The sequence below is a fragment of the Mastigoproctus giganteus genome, chromosome 1 (genome assembly GCF_048544385.1).
Source record: "Mastigoproctus giganteus isolate SK-2022 chromosome 1, ASM4854438v1, whole genome shotgun sequence".
Classification (NCBI taxonomy): domain Eukaryota; kingdom Metazoa; phylum Arthropoda; class Arachnida; order Uropygi; family Thelyphonidae; genus Mastigoproctus; species Mastigoproctus giganteus.
This window is the reverse complement of record NC_143575.1, coordinates 259,889,751-259,914,667: the sequence shown is the minus strand read 5'-3', so window position 1 is coordinate 259,914,667 and position 24,917 is coordinate 259,889,751. Positions and strand designations below refer to the sequence as shown.

The following is a 24,917-nucleotide window of genomic DNA, read 5'->3' as shown; positions in this document are numbered from 1 at the left end:
ATTAATACCAATGAACTGTGGATTTAGGATAATATGTTTTTATTTAATTACTGTTTTATAATTGATACAGTTGTCTTTTAAATTAAATTTTGGAAACTCCTTTTAATTTCAAAATAATAAGCTTTTAATGGGAAATTAGAAACACAATTAGGAACCAATGAGAGATAATGAAACTTCATGCTGTATTATAGTTACTTTTCTAAAATTTTAGGACTTAATTATTTCTTCAGGTACGCCGAAGAATTACAGAAATTTTGGAAAGGTTAGCAAATGTGAGTGGATACAGGGCAAGGCTAACTAGTTTAAGAGACCAGATATTTGAAGGTTAGTATCGTGTGTGTGTGTGTGTGTGTGTGTGTGTGTGTGTGTGTGTGTGTGTGTGTGTGTGTGTGTGTGTGTGTGTGTGTTGGAAATGTTAAAAAATTAAGGCATTTAAAATCATAAAAGAGTAATATTATCTTGCATTAAAAGGTTAGCCAAAAGGTTAGCCCAACTTGTAAATAATAAAACCATAGGAAGGATATGGTAGAAGAGGTAGGAGGAATTCAGATAGTATTAGCGGTGGCAAATGATACAAGGACATAAGCTTGCACAGCATCAGCCAAAAAAAAAACCCCCTACCCATCCCCTTTAATAACTTTCTAACTCTTCCATAAATTTATTCAAACTACCCACTTCCACAACACCAGATGAAATTTTTCTTCAACAATCAATCACTCTCAGGCTGAAAGCAAATTTTTCATAACTATCCTGCAACCATCCTTTTATGATTTTAGTTTATCCCCTTATGTGTATTGTCCTAATAAGAGTAATGATGTCATCTGCATTTAGTTTCTTCAGTCTATTTAAATACTTCGGTCAGATCTCATACAAATGCCTAGTTCCAGGCTTTGCAATTTTCAGAACCAAAACCTTCCATGATATTCCTTTTGTCCATGACTAATCTTGTTGCTCTTCTCTGCACACACATTCCTACAGATCCACATACTGAAATGAGTCTTATAGACCCATATGCAGTACTCAAGATGCTGCGTAACTATTACCCTGCTGACAAAATTCCTGTATATTATTATTATTATTGATAGAAACCCATGAGCTGCTCTAGGAGCCTGTATGCCCCACTCAGAGAACTTCATGTTGTACTGTACATTTCCCTCTGTGTTTTTTTCTCTGCCAGCTTGAGTGTGGTTACCCAGTTGGTATGTTATCTGGGATTACTGCTACCCATATGCAGTACCTTGTATTTACCAATGCTAAACCTCTGTTGCCGCTCACAGCTCATGTGTTCTATTTTTCTAGATATTTTTGCAATAGTACATCTTGATTCCTGTTATTTACTATCCTTTATATCACCTGCAAACTCAGTAAGCTTGCTATGCTTTCATCACTATCATTAATAAATACAGTAAACCCCTGCTATTTGCGGTTTTGCGTATTCGCGGTTGCTGATTTAACATAAAATGAAACCTAAAAAAATGTGAATTATAAAGTGCCGTGAACATTTTCCGCCATAAAAAAACATGGGCGTGGCTAAAATTATCTTTCCCGATCAAAACAGTGCTCAGTGGGTGGGGGGAGAGGAGTGACAAAATCGCGAGCGTGGATGTTTCTCGCTAATCGTTGTTCGGTATGTGTTATGCACTTGCCATGGAAGGTTTCGTCGTTTGCTTTTAATTTATATGCTTTTAAAATTGAATAAATTTATAAATTGATATGCTTACAAAATTGATAAATATACCATTTTGCAGTGTAAAACAGACTTTTTCGAGTGTGTTAACGGAAGAAAGTGACTTTATTTGGACAAGTTCTTTCTGGCGCGTACAAAAATATGGCTACGAATAACAAGGGAAATGTGAATGTGAAATTATCAAAGGTGATGACATTGGCGAATAAAATTGAGTTATTAGACAAAATTTCTAATGGTGAAAGTGTCTTCTCAGTGGCAAAACATTATAAAATCAATGAGTCAACGGTACGATCAATCAAGAAATCGGTAGAAAAAATCCGCCATAGTATCCGTGAAAATTTCTAATTGCTTCAAAAATTTACTCTGTAACTCGTGATGTTAAATTAAAAAAAATGGAAAAGCTTTAAATCTGTGGATAGAAGACTGAACTCTCAAAATAAAATTCCGTTAAGTTCACTCATTATTCATGAAAAGGCAAAACTCCTTTATCAACACTTTAGCGAAACTGGTGATAGCACTGGCGGGATAAGTTTTTTAGCTAGCAAAGGCGCTAGTTTGAAAGATTTGTTTGAAATTTCTAATAAATATTACATTTAATATTAAACTGTTTCTTATTTTCATTTCGATGCCATATGCTTGCATTTCACTATGTACTGTCTATGAACATAGTCATATTATGAAGATACCTATAATACATACATAGACAAAATTTTAGACTAGTTTTTCTTATATATTTCATACTTTGGAACAGAACCCCTTTATTACTATGGGAGCCATAACTCAGTATTCGTGTTTTCGGTATTCGCGGCATTTCTCAGGAACGTAACCCCCACGAATAGCGGGGGTTTACTGTACTGAAAACAGTTATGGGCCCAACACTGAACACTGGTCTTTGCATCCTGGTATCAGTAACCTAACGGTAATGAATACCAAGTTGATGCTACCAAATTCAAGATTGTAGAAAATGTAAAGGACTTCAAAATAACTATGCAATCTGATATGAAGTTTTCTGAACAGTATAGACAGGTTTATAGACAGGTAGGATGGATAGGTGATGGTGTTTATCAATGATATATATATATATATGAACTTTGCTAAGAGATGGGGCTGATTATTCTGTTATATAAAGCAGAGGCTAGGCTGCATCTTGAATATCATATAGGCTTGGTGAGACCCCATTTCAGTAAAGATATGGACTTGTTGGAAATAGTACAGAGAACAGCAGTGGGATTGGTTAAGGGGCCCCAATTGGGGGGTATTCTTATCAAGTTTTTATAATCTGCAGTTTGAATAATGAGGGAATTTTTATGCTTTGTCACATATACAACAGGCATAAATTTAAATCAATAGAGGATAACTAATACAAAGGGTACTAGGAAAGTTTTGCAATACAGCTTTATTTATTTAATTTTTTCAAAGTAATTTCCTCTACATTCAATACACCTCTCCATCCTCCGAAACCAATCTTTAAACCAGTTCTGCCAAGTTTCACTAGGGAGTAAAGCACACTCGTTGTCCCAAGCCCGTAGAAGGTCCTCATCACTGGAAAACTGCCTCCCTTTTAGCTTCATTTTCACATGCGGGAACAGTGCAAAGTCGCAGGGAGCAAGGTCTGAATTGTAGGGAGGGTGCTCGAGAAGTTTCAGTCCTGTCGTGGTCAAATATTCGGTGCAGGCTTTGGCGTGGTAAGCTGGAGCATTATCGTGATGGAGGTACCAGGTGTCCATTCTTGACTTTGGCCGCAGGTTCTTCATAGATCCAATGACTTTAGGCAGGCATTGTTCAGTATACCACTTAGCTGTGACTGTCTTCTGCGTGTCCAAAACGACACGTTCCACAATTCCACTCGATTTGAAAAATACAGCTATCATTCTCTTCTTTACAGATCGGGATTTTCTGACAATTACGGGTGTGTCGTCATCATCAAAGACCCAAACTTTGTTTTGAACCTTGGTCGGCAGATCGTAATAGTACAGCCAAGTCTCGTCACCTGTCACGATGTTGTTCACATACCGAGATTGTCCCTTATCAAACTTTTTTAACATCTCCCGGCACCAAGTCACACGTCGTGTCATCTGCTCTTCAGTCAGTTGATGCGGCACCCAGAGAGAACAAAGTTTCTTCATGTGCAAATGATCTTGCAGAATCGAACGAATTGCTGGTGCATTTAGGCCCAAAGTATCCTCTATCTGTTGGTAGGTCACTCGCCTGTTTTCGTCAAGCATTTTCCTCACTGCAGTAATGTTTTCCTCCGTAACTGACGTTCGTGGCCTTCCCGGCCTCTCAGAATCCTCCAGAGTGAAATTTCCCCTTTGGAATTCTCTATACCACCTGAATATCGTTGTACGATGTGGACAATCATCATCTAGTGCAAGAGTCATTTCTTCTAAGCACTGGTCTATGGTTAAACCACGCACGAAATTATACCGCAAAACTGTCCTTATCTCATTTCGTGACCACGATGCCATCGCAAGCACTTTACACTCTCACTACTAATGAATAACTGAGCCCATCGACTTGGCGCGGCGGCTACTATGCACGTATGAACATGTCTCAACATGCAGCAACAAGCAGCTTCCTGTGATTCATTGTTGCATCATATTGCAAAACTTTCCTAGTACCCTTTGTAATGATAGACTGGATGTTCAAAAATTTTCCTTTAGTCAAAAAGTGATTGACTGTTGGAATAAATTCTTATTTACGCTGGAGGTGGGAAGTTTATTTGAAGTTAAAAAGAGATTGAATAGATGCTCAAAAGAAATGGGTAAAAGAATGGTGGAAAGGTAACATTAATTTTTTTATTTGATTTATTTAATTTATTTTTTGGCTGGTGCTACATAATCTTGCTTTCTTGCATCATTTTGCCTATACTAATACTTCTAATTCTGGTCCATCCTGCTGTATCATTCCCACTTTCTTTATTTTTTCAATGTCTTTATCATTAGTGAATAAAAAGTTTTTTTTTTTTTTTTTTTTTAGCATTTAATTATTTATTTATTCTTCATAATAAAACATTCATAGTATTTATTTTTGATATATTAAGCAATATGTGTAATTATCATTGATCCTGAATGTTCGTATTGATTTCTGTAAAAAAGGTCCACCTAACCATCCTGTTTTCCCTCAAGCCGTGTTGTGATATTTGCAGTTTTGATATTGCTACAATTTTCAGTAACATATCTTCTGCAAATATCAAGGGTTTACCATACAGTATAATCTTGGTAATTGGTCACTGGTGTATCCTTCATGATTGTCATGAATTAACCAACACAAATTAAATGGAGGAGAGAGAGATTTATACAAACCAGTGGAAGGGAAGTTAGTTGAGACTTGGAAAAAAAAAAAAAGACAAAATAAGCTGGATGATGAATTATACATGTAACAAATATCAAGATTATGCTGTAATATGTTAATATTAATTTTAATTAATACTCATAATTTGCTCATATTAATACTCATATTTACTCATATTAATACTCATATTTACTCATTAATAATTTTACATTTGTTTATAAATTTCTTCATTCTTTCTGTGATGGGTATTGTATCCCTTGTATATCCCTTTGTATATACAGCCAATGAATTATGTAATTATTATAAAATTTTAAATTTTCTAGACCTAATCAGATTATTTTGACATTTTTATGTTTTCAGCTGCAGGAAGAACAGTTCAGAGAGGTGATGATAATTCACCTATTCAACGTTGGGATTTAGCTCATTGCCTGTGGTTGGTTGGTAAGTTATCACTAAAAAAAATTTTATCTTAATAAAATTAGCATTAGTTCATTACATAGCAATCATGTTTGATATGCTCTAAAATTCGGCTATATATGTATATATTTTTACTACAGTGTAATTTAGGAGGCAGTGTGTGTGCCTCCTCACTTTCGCTGTTGCTGGTAACAAAAACATAATCATTTTGCTTGGTGCTCACAGCTCTTCTGGTGTTGCTGTGGTAGCAACTTCATCATCCACCTTTAAATTTGCCAACAAAATCCATATGCTCCTTCAAATTCCTCCATTCCTCTCGTCTGTTGGACCATGTTTTTTGATGATATTCTCTCCAAAGCTACTCTTTCCGAAGCAGTTGATTATTACACTTGATGCAGTACTGTCCCAAGCAATAACAAGATTACAGATAGCATCCAAGACGTTCCAGTTTGACTGCAAATTGTTCCCTCCTCCTATGATGTGGATCAAGTATCTTATCAGGTGGGCTCTATATGCTCTCTTGAGGTTATAAATAATGCCTTGATCCAGTGGTTGCATAAAACTGGTGGTATTGGGAGGTAAAAACAACAGCTCTATATTTATCAACTTAAGTGTCTTGGCAGAATGTGCTGTACAACGATCTAGAATCATCAAAATGTTCCTTTTTTCCGAAGCCATTCTTCTGTCCACTTTTGATAACCAAGACTGAAACATTTTGACCACCAAGCACTTCTATTGGCCTCATAATCACTGGGAAGTTGATTAACTTCTTTGAAACATCTTGGCTTGGAAAACTTACCAATCACAAGTGGGCATTGTTTTGTATTGCCATCTGAATTGCAGCATAACAGACCAGCGAGTCTTTGTTTACTTAATTTTCCACCATGACAAGACTCTCCTTAAACAGCAAATGTTTTTTTTTGGAACAGAAAATTATAAAATAAACCTGTCTCTTGTCAAGATTAAAAATATCCTTTGTCTCATTTTTCAATAAAGGACCATGCAGAACATAACCAGTCTGTAGCCTTTTCTTTGTCAACTAATCCAGACTCGTCGCAAAACCAATATATTCCTGCCTTAAATCTTTGAAGCCAGCCATTGCTGCATTTGAAGTTAATAATCTCATGTTGCTGAGCTAGATAATTTGCCTTTTCTTGCATAATCGAATCTGATATTGGCAAATTAGATGCAGGCATTTGTTAGTACCATTCGAGAAGTTTTTCTTCGAGCTCCTCGTGTTTTTCACCATGAATTTGTTTCCTGTTTTTTATCGCTGCTCCAATGTCATGCACTTCAAGTTTTTTCGATTTTTCAGTATTGCATATAAAGTAGGTAAAGGGATGTTGTATACCTTTGCAATGTCTGTTTTGCTTTGTTCCATCCTATCAGTCTCTTGTATAATTTTCAGTTTAATTTCCAGGTTTAATTCCATCCATTTATGTTTTGTCGCCATAGCACTGCTAGATGAGATTTAATATAAACAGACTTTAAATTAATTTAATGACAAGTTCCAAAAAAGACATCAGCTCACATAAAATGGCACAAAAAGTCAATTATATCTGAATCAATTATATCTGAATTGCAGATATAATTGATTCAACAATTTCAACTGACCTTAATCCTGTGGAGAGCAAGGGAGTATGTGTGTGTAAACAACTTAGAAAAACTGTTCTTATTCTTTTGTTAATTTAACAGCTCATCCTTCACAATGACTCTTGAGAGTGCACTTACATTGTAGCCACCATAAACTGGTTTTGCTTACACAGAAGGAAATTCTAACAAGTCAGTGCTATCCTTCGGAAAGCAGGGAACCAGGTGGCCAGAGGCAATAATCGGACAGCTGTGCTAAGATTTGTATTAAACATACAAAATAACAATATTTATTTCTCACAGGGTGAAAATGAACTTTATAATACATATTAATCGAATTTTGTAAAAAATGAATATATTTACATAGAAAAGCCTATCCTTTTGCAGGGGAATAGTATATGCTTCATATAAACGAGTACTTTCTATAAACCGAGTTTTTATTAACGAGATTTTACTGTATATGCATTCATGGCTTCTGTGATTGTTTTGAAGGTATTCCATAATTCTAATATATTCACCCTATCACTACCTGCCAATGGTTCACGTACTTTAAGTCCTGTGATGTATCTGATTTTGAGTAATGATAAGGTCAAGAATTTTCTTACCCCTAATATTCTCTCCAACATGCTAGTACAAATAATGATCATCTAGTTTATTTAAAAATTTTGCTCTCCATGGTGAGTTTCCCTCCCCCTTATTCTAATCAGTGAAAATTGAAGTTGCCCAAAATAGGATTCTCAATGTAGAGATTCCTCATAATCTATATGAAATTGGTATGTAAATTACTGCCACTCTCATTATGTCTTTTCTTCCACACCACAAATTCTATGATGGCTGAAGTCATTTCTGACTCAGTCTTAACTTCTTTTTGCGCTCAGGCTGATTTTCATGAGAATCATGACCCTGCCACCCCTTCTATTTTTGCAATCTTTCCTAAATACATTATAAATACCATATGGAACTTGTCATCCCCAATTCCAGATGGCACCATGTTTCTGTTAGCCCTATTATGGCAGCATTATTTGTACTAATCAGGAGTTCAAAATCACCCATTTTGTTGACAACGTTCCTGACATTATTGTAGACACAGTTAAGACTAAGTATTATTCTATAGTAACACACCTTTTGAAGTTATTTCAACTTGTTTCCCTAGCTTTCTCTTCCCATTCATTTGAAACATTGCCACCTCAGAAAATCTTGCCAACCTTTGCTGCTGTTATTTATTTATTTATTTATTTTTTTTTTTTTATGAAAACCCCAAACACGAGAGGTATTAGAACCTATAGTACTTAGTACCGTGCTTGGGTTGGAGGTTGAGAAGATGAAAGAAGATATTTGTTGACATTGGACTTGAACTTCTGTAGACTCTAATTTTCAGGAAATACATATGAAGGAAGGTTGTTCCAGAAAACGGCAGTTGAATGAATAAATGAGGAAGATGGAAAGTTGGTTCTGTGAGTTCGAAGGTGGTGGTGGCACGTGTGTGGACTGTTGTGAAAGAGAGAGTGGGAATTATAGAAACCAATTCAGAAGAACAGTGCCCATGGAAGTATCTGTAGAAAAGGCTTGCAGCAGAAACAGTATGTCTATGAGACGAGTGGAAAGACTCTGTTAAAGATCAGTCATTAATTAACCTAACTGCCCTCTTCTGAATGAAATTTAGAAACCTGAGAGAGGTTTTGGGGGCACCGCCCCAGATGTGGGAACAATATTCCACGGTAGGATGGATTTGTGATTTGTACAGAGTGAACAGCTGTTTGGAAGAAAAGTAATGCCAAGAGCGAAAGAGAAAGCCAACTGTTTTAGATGCAGAGGAAGAAATATTTGTAATGCTTGCCAAGAGAGATTAGAAGTCAGAGTAATCCCCAAAAGAGATATATCAAATTGCCTAGAAATCGGAGTGTCACCAAAGATAAGCATAGGAGCAGAAGAATCCTTTTTTTTGCGAGATATGACAAGACAAGACTGAGTTTTAGAAGGATTGAAATCAACTAAGTTGTCTTTGCCCCACTGGAGAATTATCTAGAGATCGGCATTTAAGGAATTAGTAGTGGATATTCGAGAAGTTGAACTTATTGAGCAGGGCAAGATTTCTCAAAATGGAAAGTGGAATACAATATGCTATCATCAGAAAAACTATGGATAGGATTGCCAGTCAATGGAAGAAGGTCATTAATATACAAGAAGAAAAGAGTGGGGGGAAAGAACTGAACCTTGGGGGACACCAGCAGTAGAGAAGTTAGAAGACAGAGAGCCATCTACCATCACCCTCAGTGAGCGATCAGAGAGAAAACTGGATAACCAGTTACAAAAAACAGTTGACAAACTGTAAGATGGAAGCTTGTTTAGACCTTTATGCCAAACATGATCTAAAGTCTTTCAGATGTCTAGAGCAACTGCTTGTGTTTCACCAAACTTTTCCATCGAATCTGTCCATAAATGGGAAACATAAGCCAGAATTAAGATTCGTCAAAATCCTTCTGACATCCTTTTCACAGATGACCACAGGAGGCATTGAATGGAGTGTGTTGGGAATGATGGGAGATGTTTTACCAAGATCATTAATACATGAGTTGGAAATAAAATGGGATGCTAGCAGGTCAGCTTTATCTTTGGTCAAAGTGACAACAGAACCATCTAGTTTTGATAGAGGTGGGATCAGAAATGGGCAAAAGTTGTGGCCAATAGCTTTGGCAAGAGACCAGAATGCTTGACTACCATTAGGGCAAGAGGCAAGTTTTCTACTCTAAGCCTGTTCAACATCTAGTTTGGACTGATTAATAACTGCTTTACAATTGTTGCGAGCTTTGGTGTAGGCAGAAAATGAAACTGAAGAATTGGAAACAAACCAATTAGGATATGCAACATTCTTCTCCTGAATGGCCTTAGCACATTTATTGGAAAACCGAGGTTTAGATAAAGGACAAGATTTTAAAGTGGAGTGTGGGATAAAGTATTCCATTCCTACAAGAATAATTTCACTGACACGATCTGAGCAAACGTTGACATCAGAAGTTTTGAAACTGTAGTCAGACCAAGAAAAAGAAGAAAAGAAATCTCGCAGATCATCCCATTTTGCATTTTTATAATGCCAAACAATATGAGGTAGGGAATAGCCATGAGATAAAGGCTCCATTGGAGAAGAGACAATCACCAAGTTGTGATCTGAGGTGCCTAAAGGACCACCTACTTCAACCATGTACTTAGAAGGGTTGTTTGTGAGAAAAACATCAAGCGTGTTGGCTGTATGGTTAGGATTGTCTGGTATTCTTGTAGGTAAGTGAACAATCTGTGCAAGGTCATTAGTAATCTCAAAAGCCTCAGCATCTCGACCAGTTGGGTCAGTGTGACTAGAAAACTGAAGCCAGCTGGAGTTGTGAACATTAAAATCACCAAGGAAAATTACCTCACTGTTAGGAAAGTTGGACTGGAGAAAGTAAAGTTGCAAAGAGAGGAAGTCAAAGAGCTCCAAGTGATTAGTGGAGTTGGGAGAACGGTAGAGAGAACAGATGAATTTGACACAATGAGATAGAGATTTTAATCCAGAGAAGACCGAAAAGAGGAGATTCCAAATTACCAAGTCTCTGACAGGGAATATCGGAACTGACAATTTGCACAAGTACCACCTTTGAGGCGAAAGGAATCATACAGCGAATAATTTTGGGCAACTGAGATGAGCAGTAGTTGAATCAACCAATAACTGAGATTCTGTCAGAAAAAGTACATGGGGTTTAGCAGACTGCAAGTGGAAGTGGACGTCGTTGAGATTAGAATTGAGACCATGTATATTTGTGAAATGAATTAAGAAGTGTTTGGGAGGTTTCGAATCTTTTCGCAGATAAGCTTACTCGATTAGTTTGACAATTCGTGTTGTATTTAATAGTAAGAAAAAGTGGGGGTTCATGCTGTATGAAGTAATGAAATTTTTGGTTATGGCATACACATGGTAAGAATATACCCAAATCCTTGACATAATGTGGCCTCAACAGCGCCCCTGCATACACATTACTCAGACTCCCTCCATTCACTGTCTAGCAGAATAGAGATAGCATGGTTCTACACTAGCTAATCCGAAAACCTCCTAAAGAGTTACCAATAGGTTCAGTCCTATGTACTAACTAGTGGCTGGCCTACGAACACCGTTTTAGAGCTGTACTCTCAAAATGTAAGGAAGATTGGATCTTGCCATGATGTCCATCATAACCTCAAAGTCATCAGTCATACTGCATGATGGAAGAGTGGGGAAGAGTTGACCGGAACTTAGCTCTGGAGACTAAACATGGGTTCCACCGCTTCAGTCCTCCAATAAGCAAAGTGGTGGTATTTCACCAGTTGAAGAGAGTCATCTACCACCTAGTATTGCCTGGTACACAGAGGGGTAGCATTCCTCCATGTGGTGTGGGTGCCACACCTTGACACCTGCTTGCATTGGTTCACACCTGGGTGGTAACCCACAGTGTGCTTGTGCATGGAGGTTATACCCAGGATTACTAACAGTCCCACCATCGTGAAGTGCATCCAGTTAATATAGATGAACAGTGCACTGTTGAGTCAGTTTGGTGTGACATAAGCACTGCGAAAGCAAATATTAGAGTAGGAGTGTGTTATAGGCCTAATGACTCGAATGAGTACAATGAACAATTGTACAGAGAAATAGAGTGGGCTAGTAAATCGGAATGTCTTATAATGGGGGATTTTAACTTCCCAGATATTGACTGGAACTTGTGGGTTGGGCACTCACACACTAGTCAGACTTTTGTGGATTTATTGGATGATTGTTTTCTGCAGCAGCATGTTCGAGAGGCAACCAGAGAAAGTAATACTCTTGATCTGGTTATCAGCAGTGATCATTCATGTATTAGGAATTTGCAGATAAAAGAACCACTAGGTGGCAGTGATCACAGTGTACTGACGTGAGATTTACTTAAAGATTTAATTACTATCAGGGGTAAAGGAAAGGGTTTTTGCTTCCGTAAAGGCGAGTACAGTGGTCTCCGACAGTTTTTAAATTCTGTGCAGTGGGAACAACTGAAGATGTTACCAACAGTAAATTCTAAGTGGGAAGCATTCAAGGAATTAATCGTGGAAGCTACTAAAAGTTTCATACCTATTAAGAAATATTGTTCAAGGTTTAGGCCTAAATGGTTGTCAAATGAACTAATGAGACTCGTAACAGAGAAGAAAAATGCATGGGATGCATATAAATTATCAAGCGACTCAGAAGCCTATGGTAGATATAAGTTAATCTGTAATCAGGTCACAAAGGAGGTTCGGCAGGCGAAGGCAGATTACGAGAAATCCTTGGCAAAAGATGCTAAGAAAAACAGCAAGGATTTCTTTACTTATATAAACTCTAAAAGGAAGGGGATGAATCTGATTGGTCCACTTGACATCGATGGTTCGACTGTTGATGATCCTGCTCAGATAGCAAACAAACTGAATGAGTATTTTGCATCTACATTCACACGTGAGGAATTATTAAGGTTTGAAAATGGCAGAAGGTTATCAAATTGTAGCAGGGTGCTTAATGATCTTGTAATAACTGAGAGCAAAGTGGAAGAGAAATTGTTGAAGTTAAACGTAAGAAAAGCACCTGGGGTGGATAGGATCTATCCAGTTATATTAAAGGAGGCGGCAAGGCAACTAAGCAAACCCTTAGCCATAATTATGAGAGCATCCTTGGACTCAGGGGAGGTTCCCACGGACTGGAGATGTGCAAATGTATCCCCAATTCACAAAGGGGGATCGAAGGGTGACACGAATAATTACAGACCAGTTAGTTTAACTTCTGTTCCGGGTAAAATAATGGAGTCGCTGGTTAAAGATGCATTGCAGGATCATCTAGACAAGACTGCAGCAATAATTCAGACACAGCATGGGTTTGTTAAGGGAAAGTCTTGTCTGACAAATTTGATAGGATATTATGATGTGGTTCCAAAGGAACTGGATGCAAAAAAAATTTTGATATCATATATTTGGATTTCAGGAAAGCTTTTGACACTGTTGCACACGGAAGACTATTGTACAAATTGGAGCAGAATGGTATTAAGAGTAAGTTGCTACAATGGATAAAAGGATGGTTAAGTGGGAGAAGACAGAGAGTGGTAATCAATGGGTGCTACTCTTCTTGGACTAATGTTATTAGTGGAGTCCCACAGAGTTCGGTGTTAGGCCACTGTTGTTTTGTATATTTATCAATGATATTGATGAAGGTATATCAGGCTTAATGTCGAAGTTTGCAGATGATACAAAGGTTGGCAGGGTTGTTAATGACAGTAATGGCAGTCTGCTACTGCAACAGGATCTAGATAATTTGGGCAGATGGGCTAAGAAGGGGCAACTGAAGTTTAACCTTGACAAATGCAAAGTACTGCATATGGGTAGAAATAACCCCAGAGAAACGTACCAACTGTGTGGTACTACACTTAAGGTGGTAGAAAATGAAAAAGACCTGGGAATAATTGTGCAGTCAGATATGAAGTTCTCTGAGCAATGCAGACAGGCTGCCAGGGCAGGTCATGGCGTTTTGTCAATGATATATAGGAATTTTGCTAGCAGGGAAAAGGAGGTGATTATCCCTCTGTATAAGGCAATGGTCAGGCTACGCCTTGAGTACTGCGTACAGGTCTGGAGACCTCATTTTAGGAAGGATGTAGATTTACTTGAGCGGGTACAGAGAAGGGCAACAAGATTGGTGAGGGGAATGAAGGGATCCTCTTACCAAGAAAGGCTTAAGTTCTGCAAATTGCAGTGGCTGGAGACTAGGCACCTGCGCGGTGATCTGATTGAGGTATATAAGGCCTTGAATGGATTGAGCACGCTGAATTCTGATGGGATCCTTCCACTTGTTCAGATTACGAACCTAAGGGGGCATAAATTCAAATTAAGAAAAGACAGATGTAGAGTAGATGTGCGGAAATTTGCCTTTAGCCAGCGGGTGGTTAATTGCTGGAACAAACTTCCATCTGTCGTTGTGGAAGTTGATAGCTTGAATAAATTTAAGGAGGAACTTTACAGGCATTTGGAGGGAATGGTGTGATTTTTTTTTTTTTTTTTTTTTTTTGGCTGATGCTGCATAAGCTCATACATTTGCTTTCTTGCATTACATGCCACTACTACTACTACTACCCAGGATTACTAACAGTCTCACCATCGTGAAGGTACAAGCAGGGGATTTGGCTGTTACAGACCGTCCAGACTTTGCCGAAATTGGGTATACTTGACTTGAGTGTCACCCGAATATCAGTTCCATCAACATTTTAGACTCCCAGGTAGCAAGTACAGCTTGTCTGGCATATCTGAGAGAATGTCTGTGACAACCTCAAGACCAAATGATATGTTCAAGGACCTTGATATGTGCAAACATTACATTGACCCATATCATCATATAAATTTGCATTACCCTCCTCTTCTCCCTTAACCAACAGTTTCCCTGAACAGATACTGGCAAAAACCCTTGCACCACCTTTGCTCAAATGAATACCATCTCTGCAAAATAAATCCCTTCTATCTACAAGTGCAGGTCATGCTGATAAAAATTCCACCCCTCCATAGAGCTTTGCAGATCCCTCAGGTTTTTTGAGTTAATCCACAAGGCTTTCAGCATATAATGCCTCCTATCTTGTTTCGGCAGAATTGCAGACACATTCATTCTGACCTAGCTTGCAGAATTCTTTCAGCATGATCTTAGATTTATCCAACGTATTGTCAGGTTGTGTTCATTTAATATCATTAGGCCCCAGATGAATAATCATGCCCTCTTTACTCCTTAAAAGCTAACAGTCTGTTAGTAATGTCATAAATTGTTGCTACCAGGAAACACCCTGGTTCTGGTCCACACTATCTTTATTACAAAGTGTTACTTGTTTTGCGACAATAGAATCTCTCAATAAAACTAAATTTCCTTCTCCAGAGCAGTATGCACATGACTTTTGTTCTGGGATCCGAATCAGGGGTGCATCACTTGGCTGGTCACAAGATACTTGAGTCCCTGATGAGTTCCCGGTTTCAGTTGTTCCTAGGGCGAGAACCCGTTTCTTCAGTGACTCAAATTCTCATAATTCACCAAGTTTTAAATTTGAGATTAGTACACCCCTTATATTGGGTGCAAAGGAAAGATTGTCAGTTGAGTTTGGTTTGTGTACTAGATTGACCTTTGAATACATGCCACAGGCTATACAAATGACAAAATCAGCATTTGCACAGGAAATTCCCACAGGCATTTCTGTTTGGATCATGAGGTCCTTGGACTTTGTGTTGAAAATGAATCTTGTAACAACCATTGTTCAGTTCTATTTAGAACTGATTATAAATTTTCTGTTTCAACTAATTATAGCAATGATACAGATGTGAATCTTAATCTTAAGCTCATTGTCATAACATTTTATTAAGTAACGTACAAGCAACTGTGAATGCACTACCCTCCCTCCATACCTGCCCTAGAAGGTGATTCTACTGGATGTAATTTTGGTACTTTGGTACCTTGAGAAATCGAACATCATAATGGCAGTGGTCATCATCATCCATTTTCAATCCATTGCTGGATGAAGACATCTCTCCAGCAACTTTCCAGTTCCTTCTGTTTTGTGCAATGGATATCCATTTACTACCCACGAACATGTGAATTTCATCTGTCCATCTCCGTTGTTGTGTTCCAGGTTTTCTTCTAGCTCCTATTGGGTACCATTCTGTTATTTTCTTAGTCCCTCTGTCATCATGTCTCCAGGCTACTTGTCCTGCCCAAGACCATTTTAGTTCTTTAGTTTTGATAAGAATGCCTTTTACCTGAGTTTGCTGCCTTAATCCATGTGTTTCTCTTCTTATCTTACAGTCTGATTCCCAATATAATTCGTTCCATTCCTTACTGTGTAGTTTTCAGCTTCTCTTCCATTGTTTTGGTGAGTGTCCAAGTTTCACTTCCATAAGTCATGGTGGAGAGTATACATTGGTTCATTATTTTATGTTTCACACAAATTGGGATATTGCTCTTCAGTATGTGACTATATTTCATGAATGCAATCCATCCAGAATTTATTCTTCTCTTGTATTCCAGCCATTTATCATTATTACAGCTAATGACTTGCCCCAGATAAGTATAAGAATCTACCTTTTCAATTACTGCTCTTTCAGTGATATCCCTTTCTGTGGCATACTTGTTCATCATTACTTTTGTTTTAGCCATATTCATCTTTAGTCCAAAATATTTACTAACTCTGCACAACTGATTAAGATTTTCCTCTAATTCTTTGAGATCATGGCTTATGATCACAATGTCATCTGCAAATTGTAAATGGTTTAGGTACTCCCCATTCACATTGACTCCTTTCTGCGACCAGTCTAATCTAAAAAAATTCCTCAAGGGCAGCAGTAACGTAAACAACTTCGGAGATATTGTGTCTCCTTGTCAAACTCCTTTCTCAATTTTAAATTTACTACTGTATTTGTCTAGTCTAATAAAGGAGGTGGTGTTCTCATATATTTTCTTGAAAAATCATAATATATGAGGTATCTGTACCTTGTCTTTCCAGTGCCCGAAACATTGCCTTATGCTGTATGGAGTCAAATGCTTTTTCATAATCCACAAATGCCAGGCATAATGGTGTTTTATGTTCATTTGCTTTCTCCATTAGCTGTGATATTACATGGTAGTCCATAGTTGAGAATCCTGTCGTAAAGCCAGTTTGTTCTTTTCGTTGATTCTCATCAAGTATCCTTTCTAATCTGTTAGTAATGACCCTTGTGAACCACTTGTAGATTTGGTATAACAAGCTAATCGGTCTATAATTTCCAATTTCTGATTTATCTCCTTTCTTACTGTATTTTGTGAAGAGTCTTGCAAGTTTCTGTGTCATGCTTCTACAGGGATGGGATACACTTAAATAGAAAGGGTGCAAGAATATTTGCTGATGCTATCGAAGCAGTGTTAGGTGGGTCGTCATTGCGGTATAAATAAACACATGGGTTGTGTTAGGGTAGCTAAGAATAGGAACAGGTGCATGTATACTTGCATGTACACCAATGCTAGGAGTTTGGTAAATAAATTTGATGAATTTGAAGTATTGCTGAAAACATCAAAGGCAGATATTGTTGGGATATCAAAGACGTGTCACACTGATATCAGGAATGCAGAACTGGAATTTGGGGAGTACGATGTGTACAGGAAGGATAGACAGGATAGAAAGGGAGGAGGGGTTATGTTATTAGCATTAGCATTAGTAGAGACATATGATGCAAGAAAGCAAGCTTATTCAGCATCAGCCAAAAAAAAAAAAAAAAAAACCCTCTCCCATTTCACCCCTCCGTTCGTTCGAAATACCTGTCCAGTTGAGCTTTAAATTTGTTTAGGCTATCAACTTCAACAACAAGTGATGGAAGTCGGTTCCACCAACCAACCACCCGCTGGCCAAAGGCAAATTTCCGCACATCTATCCGACATCCGTCCTTCCTCAATTTGAATTTATGCCCTCTGAGGTGATTATTCTGAGAAAGATGAAGAATCCCATTGGCATTGAGCATGCTCAAACCATTCAAAGCCTTATACACCTCTATCAGATCACCTCGCCGGTGCCTAGTCTCCAGACTCTGTAATTTGCAAAACTTAAGCCTTTCTTCGTAAGAGCAACCCTTTGTTCCATTTACTAATCTTGTTGCCCTTCTCTGTACCCGTTCCAGCAGCTCTACATCCTTCTTGAAATGAGGCCTCCAGACCTGTATACAGTACTCAAGATGTGGCCTAACCATTGCCTTATACAAGGGAATAATCACTTCCTTATCCCTGCTAGAAAAATTCCTGTATATCATTGACAAGACACCATGAGCTACTCTTGCAGCTCGTCTGCACTGCACAGAGAACTTCATATCTCCCTGCACAATTACCCCCAGGTCCTTTTCATTCTCCACCACTGTCAGTGTAGTACCGCAGAGTTGATACATTGCTCTGGGGTTACTGTTACCCATATGTAGTACTTTACATTTGTCAATGTTAAACTTCATTTGCCACCTCTCAGCCCATCTGTTCAACCTTTCCAGATCCTGTTGCAGCAGCATAGCGTCAGTAGTGTCCTTAACGACCCTGCCAACCTTTGTATCATCTGCAAACTTAGACATTAAACTTGATATCCTATCATCAATATCATTCATAAACACCGAAAACAACAATGGACCCAACACTGAACCTTGAGGAACTCCACTAATAACATTAGTCCACATTGAGCAGTGTCCATTGATTACCACTCTCTGTCTTCTGCCACTGAACCATCCCCTTATCCATAGCAGCAATTTGCCTCCAATGCCACACTGCTCCAATTTGTGCAGCAGTCTTCCATGTGCAACAGTATCAAAAGCCTTTCTAAGATCCAAATACAGGCATACCTCGATTAACGAATAGGATGCGTTCCACGAAATTACTTCGTTAAGCGAAACTTCGTTTTCAGAGGTAAAAATACTATGGCCAGAATAGGGATACGTTCCTACGTAAAGAAAATGAAAAGCTTTTTTTCGAACAAAGAAAAGTTTTATTAAATAAACAGTCAACTTACATACAAAGTGAAATCACATTTTAAAATATGAGGTTAAAGTTGATTGTTTATGCTTTTTTCCTCTTTCATTTAACAATTGCCTATACGGAGTTATTGCATTTAACACTGATCGCTTAACTATAACACTTCTTCCTAAGTCAGGATCATTTTCACTAAAAAAATTTAAAACGTTTTCAATATCATTTAAGCACCTTTTTAAATCTTTGGTTGTTAACACTTTTTCGGCAGGTACTTCTTTAACTTCGCCTTCACTATCTTTGTCTTCGTTGCTAACAAGGCTTTCTAAATCTTCCACTGAAAAACCATCATCTTCTGCATTCAATAAATTTCTAACATCCTCTTCATCGACATTTTCAAAACCTATTTGATTGAGCCATCTGGATAACTTCATTTCTAATTCTTGGATGTTATTTTCTTCTTCTTGTACAACTTCTGGCCATATTTTGCGCCAAACTCCATTTAAGCATTTCTTAGTGACTTCTTTCCAAGAACTATCAATGCTTTCTATTGCGTTTTTAATGGTGTAGTTTTTCCAAAAAGTTTTAACTGTCATTTCCTCTTTATCCTCTAGTTCAGTTAAATTGCTTAAAGTTCGACACAGATAATAAGCTTTAAATGATGCTATTACTCCCTGATCCAATGGTTGAATCAGGGAAGTTGTGTTTGCTGGAAGAAACACAACTTTGACAGGAATGCATGTGTCCAACGTGTTAAGATCAGTAGGATGTCCCGGAGCATTGTCTAACAACAAAAGAGCTTTTTCTTCAAATTTGTTTTTTTGACAATACTGTTTTACTCCAGGACAAAAGTGGTTAACAAACCAATCAGTAAATAACTCCTTGGTAACCCACGCTTTTCTATTTGCTTTCCATATTACAGGTAAATTCATTTTTATGTTACCTTTTAACGCCCTCGGATTTTCTGAATGGTAAACTAATAACAATTTTAATTTATAATCGCCAGAGGCATTTGATCCAAAGAGTAACGTTAAACGGTTTTTGGCTGTTTTGAACCAAGCAGCTGATTTTTCTTCAATAGAAATGAAGCTTTTTGTTGGTAGCCATTTCCAGAACAAACCGCTTTCGTCAACATTGAACACCAAATTTGGTGGAAAATTTTCACGTTTAATTATTTCCTTGAGTTTTTCTGGAAACTTATTTGCAGCTTCAACATCTGCACTTGCAGCTTCTCCTGTTAATTTTACACTATGAATCCTGGCCCGTTTTTTAAATTTCTCGAACCAACCACGAGAAGCCCCAAAGGTTTCCGTAATTTCTTCAGTTTGTTTAGATTTCAGGTGATTAAACAAAAATGGAATTTTTTTTATGTTAAATGGGGCTTGAAATTGCGGACTTCGTTATATCGAGGCTTCGTTATCAGAGGTAACGTTAACCGAGGTATGCCTGTATATAATATCAAAGTTATTCCCTGCATCCAGTTCTTTTGTGACTACATCATAGTATCCAATCAAATTGGTCAGGCAAGACCTGCCCTTAACAAAACCATGCTGCGTCTGAGCTATAACTGAATTCTTGTCTAGATGATCCTGCAGTGCTTCTTTAACCAGTGCCTCCATTAATTTACCTGGAACAGAAGTTAAACTAACAGGTCTATAATTACTTGTGTCAGCCTTTGATCCTCCTTTGTGAATTGGGGTTACATTTGCACATCTCCAGTCTATGGGTACCTCCCCTGAGTCCAAAGAAGCTCTCATAATTATGGCTAGGGGTTTGCATACTTCCTTTGCTGTCTCCTTTAATATAACTGGATAGATCCCATCCACCCCAGGTGCCTTTTTTATGTTTATCCTCAACAATCCCTCCTCCACTTTCCTCTCAGTTATTACAAAATCATCCAGCTCACTGCCAATGTTTACTTTACCTACATCATTCTCCTTCCTGAATAACTCCTCATGTGTGAATGTAGATGCAAAATACTCGTTTAGATTGTTAGCCACCTGAGCAGGATCCTCAACTGTTGAACCATCAATATCCAGTGGACCAATCTGATTCATCCCTTTCCTTCTCGAGTTCAAGTATGTAAAGAACTCCTTTCTGTTTTTCTTTGCATCCTTTGCCAAGGATTTTTCGTAGTCTGCCTTTGCCTGCCTAATCTCCTTTGTGACTTGGTTACAGACCAACTTATATCTATCATAGGCTTCCATGTCACCCATTAATTTGTATGTATCCCATGCATTTTTCTTCTCTGCCACATGTCTCATTAGTCCATCTGACAACCATTTAGGCCTAAACCTTGAACAGTATTTCTTAGTTGGTATGTAAAGCCTGGTAGCCACCAAGATTAATTCCTTGAATGCTTCCCATTTTGAGTTTGCTGTTGGTAACATCATCAGTTGGTCCCACTGTATAGAATTTAAATACTGTCTCAGACCATCATAGTCGCCTTTACGAAAACAAAAACCCTTCCCTTTACCTCTGATGGTAGTTACCTCCTTGAGTAAATCCCACTTCAACACACTGTGATCACTGCCACCTAGTGGTTCATTTATCTGCAGGTTCTTAATGCATGAAGAATCACTACTGATAATCAGATCAAGAGTATTGCTCCCTCTTGTTGCCTCACGAACATGCTGATGTAGAAAACAATCATCCAATAAATCCACAAAAGCCTTGCTAGTGTGCGAGTGACCAACCCACAAATTCCAGTCAATATCTGGGAAATTAAAATCCCCCATTATAAGACTCTCTGATTTACTGGCCCACTCTATTTCTGTACAATATATTATTATACTCATCAGAGTCATTAGGCCTATAGCACACTCCTACTCTCAATTTTGATTTCCCTATGCTTATGTCACACCAAACTGACTCGACACTGCCCTGTCCATCGATGTCAACTGGCTTCACTTCCTTTGACTTTATGTGTTTCTTAATTAATAGCATAACCCCTCCTCCCCTCCTGTCCTGTCTATCCTTTCTATATACATTGTATTCCCCAAATTCCAGTTCCGCATTACTTATATCTGTGTGACACCACGTCTCTGATATCCCAACAATATCTGCCTTTGATGTTTTGAGCAATACCTCAAATTCATCAAATTTATTTACCAAACTCCTAGCATTGGTGTACACGCAGGTATACATGCACCTGTTTCTATTCTTAGCTACCCTAACACAACCCATGTGTTTACTTGTAACGCAATGACTACCAGCAGTCTCTGAAATATCCTGCATCTTGTTTTTCAGGCTTCTGCTCATTTGAATAGAAGCAGTGCAAGAATCACTTCCACCTCTGCCAGTGGCTACTGTTAATCTATTAGTCCTTGTATCCCCCCCTTGTTTATTAGTTAAGAAACACAAAATCCAAGGAAGTGAAGCCAGTCGACATTGCTGGACAATGCAGTGTCGAGTCAGTTTGGTGTGACATAAGCATTGGGAGATCAATATTGAGAGCAGGAGTGTGTTATAGTCCTGATGACTCTGATGAGTATAATAAGAAATTGTACAGGGAAATAGTGTGGACCAGTAAATCAGAGAGTCTTATAATCGGGGATTTTAATTTTATTTTTAATTTATCTTGAAAGCTACTAGGCTTTACATACCAACTAAGAAATATTGTTTAAGGTTTAGGCCTAAATGGATTTCAGATGAACTAATGAGACATATGGCAGAGAAGAAAAATGCATGGGATACATATAAATTAATGGGTGACATGGAAGCCTATGCTAGATATAAGCTAGTCTGTAACCAAGTTACAAAGGAGATTAGGCAGGCAAAGGCAGATATGAGAAATCTTTGGTAAAGGATGCAAAGAAAAACAGCAAAGAGTTCTTTACCTATGTAAACTCTAGAAGGAAAGGGATGAATCAGATTGGTCCACTGCATATTGATGGTTCAACTGTTGATGATCCTACTCAGGTGATCCTAACAAACTAAATGAGTATTTTGCATCTACATTCACACATGAGGAGTTATTCAGGAAGGGGAATTAAACTGTGGCAGTGAGATGATTTTGTAATAACTGAGAGGAAAGTGGAAGAGAAATTGTTGATGATAAACATAAAAAAGAAAAAAGGCACCTGGGGGTGGATAAGATCTATCCAGTTATGTTAAAGGAGGCAGCATAGGAAGTAAGCAAACCCGTATCCATAATTTTGAGAGCTTCTTTGGACTCAGGGAAGTACCCATGGACTGGAGGTGTACAAATGTCAAATGTGACTCCAATTCACAAAGGAGGATCAAAGGGCAACAGAAATAATTATTGACCTGTTAGTTTAACTTCTCTCTCTTTTTTTTTTTTTTTTAGTTTAACTTCTATTCCAGGGAAATTAAGGATGCACTGGTTAAAGAAGCACTGCAGGATCATCTAGACGAGACTTCGGTTATAGCTCGGACACAGCATGGTTTTGTTAAGGGCAAGTCTTTCCTGACCAATTTGATTGTATACTATGATGTGGTCACAAAGGAACTGGATGCACGGAATAACTTTGATATCGTATATTTGGATCTTAGAAAGGCTTTTGATACTGTTACACATGGACGACTGCTGAACAAATTGGAGCAGTGTTTCTTTGAAGCAAATTGCTGCTATGGATAAAGGGATGCTTGAGTGGGAGAAGACAGAGAATGGTAATCAGTGGACACTGCTCATCGTGGACTAATGTTATTAGTGGAGTCCCTCAGGGTTCAGTGTTGGGTCCATTGTTGTTTTCTGTATTTATAAATGATATTGATGATGGTATATCAAGCTTAATGTCCAAGTTTGCAGACGATACAAAGGTTGGTAGGGTTGTTAAGGATACTAATGACAGTACGCTGCTGCAACAGGATCTAGAAAAGTTGAGCAGGTGGGCTGAGATGTGACAAATGTAAAGTACTACATATGGGAAGCAGTAACACCAGAGTAACGTATCAACTCTGTGGTATTCCACTGACTGGTAGAGAACGAAAAGGACCTGGGGGTAATTGTGCAGGCAGATATAAAATTTTCTGAGCAGTGCAGACTGTCTGCAAGAGTATCTCATGGTGTATTGTCAATGATATACAGAAATTTTTCTAGCAGGGATAAGGAGGTGATTGTTCCCTTGTATAAGGCAATGGTCAGGCCACACCTTGAGTACTGTATACAGGTCTGGATGCCTCATTTTAAGAAGGATATAGAGCTGTTGGAACGTGTACAGAGAAGGGCAACAAGATTAGTGAATGAAACCAAGGGGTGCTCCTACAAAGAAAGGTTTAAGTTTTGCAGATTACTGTGTCTGGAGACTAGGCACCTGGGAGGTGATCTGATTGAGGTGTATAAAGCCTTGAATGGTTGGAACATTCCAACCATTCAAGGAAGTCTATTCCTCAATGCTGATGGGATTCTTCCTCTTGCTCAGAATAATTGCCTGAGAGGGCATAAGTTCAAATTGAGGAAAGACAGATGTAGGATAGATGTGTGGAAGTTTGACTTTAGCCAGCAGATAGTTGGTTGGTGGAACAGACTTCCATCCTTTGTTGTGGAAGTTGATAGCCTAAATAAATTTAAGGCTGAGCTGGACAGGTATTTGGAAAGAACGGAGGGGTGAAATGGGAGCGTTTTTTTTTTTTGTTTGGTCTGATGCTGCATAAGCTTGCTTTCTTGCATCATATGCTAATGTCTCTTCCTCCAAATTTTAACAAATCTCGGTAACTTTACCTGGGGCTTTCTGATTCTTCATTTTCTTCAATGCATGTTCAGGAATGCCTCATCGATATCCTTCCTGATGAGGCATTGAAGATGCCTCATCAGGAAGTATACTCAATATACTCAATTTACTCAATTATACTCAATATACTCAATATTGAGTATATATACTCAATATACTCAATATACTCAATTATATACTCAATTGAAGTATAATCAGTATACTCAGTATACTCAATTTTCTCCCTGTCAGTGTTTTTCTTGCTCTTCATTTGTCGTCTTCGGTTCATCATGACAAGTGTTTCTTGACTAATTTTTCTTCTTTGGATTTCTGTTTACATATAGGTTTCTTGGGCTTTATCAATTTCAGAAAGTTGTAGTATTCCTCATTGATATCTTGTTCCTGAATAGCCTGCAGAACCTCAAACTTGTTCTTAAGTTACAGTACATACTGCTTTTTCTCCTCTTCTGTTATCTCCGAGATCTTCATATTATTTACTCAAGTCAGTTTTTTCCCTTTCTTTTCTTACATTTATATCAAGTGTGCATCTTGCCATTCTGTGATCACTTTCTTGTTCAGGACAGTAACGTCATTCACAATATATCTTCTGTTAGTGAGGATGAAGTCAATTTCATTAGTTGTTAATCTTTGGGCTCTTCCATGTCCACTTTCTGTTCACCCTTTTCTTGAAAAAAAGTGTTCATTACTGACATTCCTCGAGATTCTGCAAATTCCACAAGCCTTTCACCTCTTTCATTTCTTT

General features: G+C 38.0%; 1 protein-coding gene across 1 annotated transcript in view; it reads left to right on the top strand.

Annotated features, from left to right (window-relative positions):
* LOC150091838 (activating molecule in BECN1-regulated autophagy protein 1-like) overlaps positions 1-24,917 on the top strand; it is a 191,854-nt gene that overhangs the window by 92,821 nt on the left and 74,116 nt on the right. The window contains exons 9-10 of the mRNA XM_090369921.1: positions 231-324; positions 5,342-5,422. Coding sequence (XP_090226047.1) covers positions 231-324; positions 5,342-5,422 — 175 coding nt within the window. The remainder of the gene's footprint in view (positions 1-230; positions 325-5,341; positions 5,423-24,917) is intronic.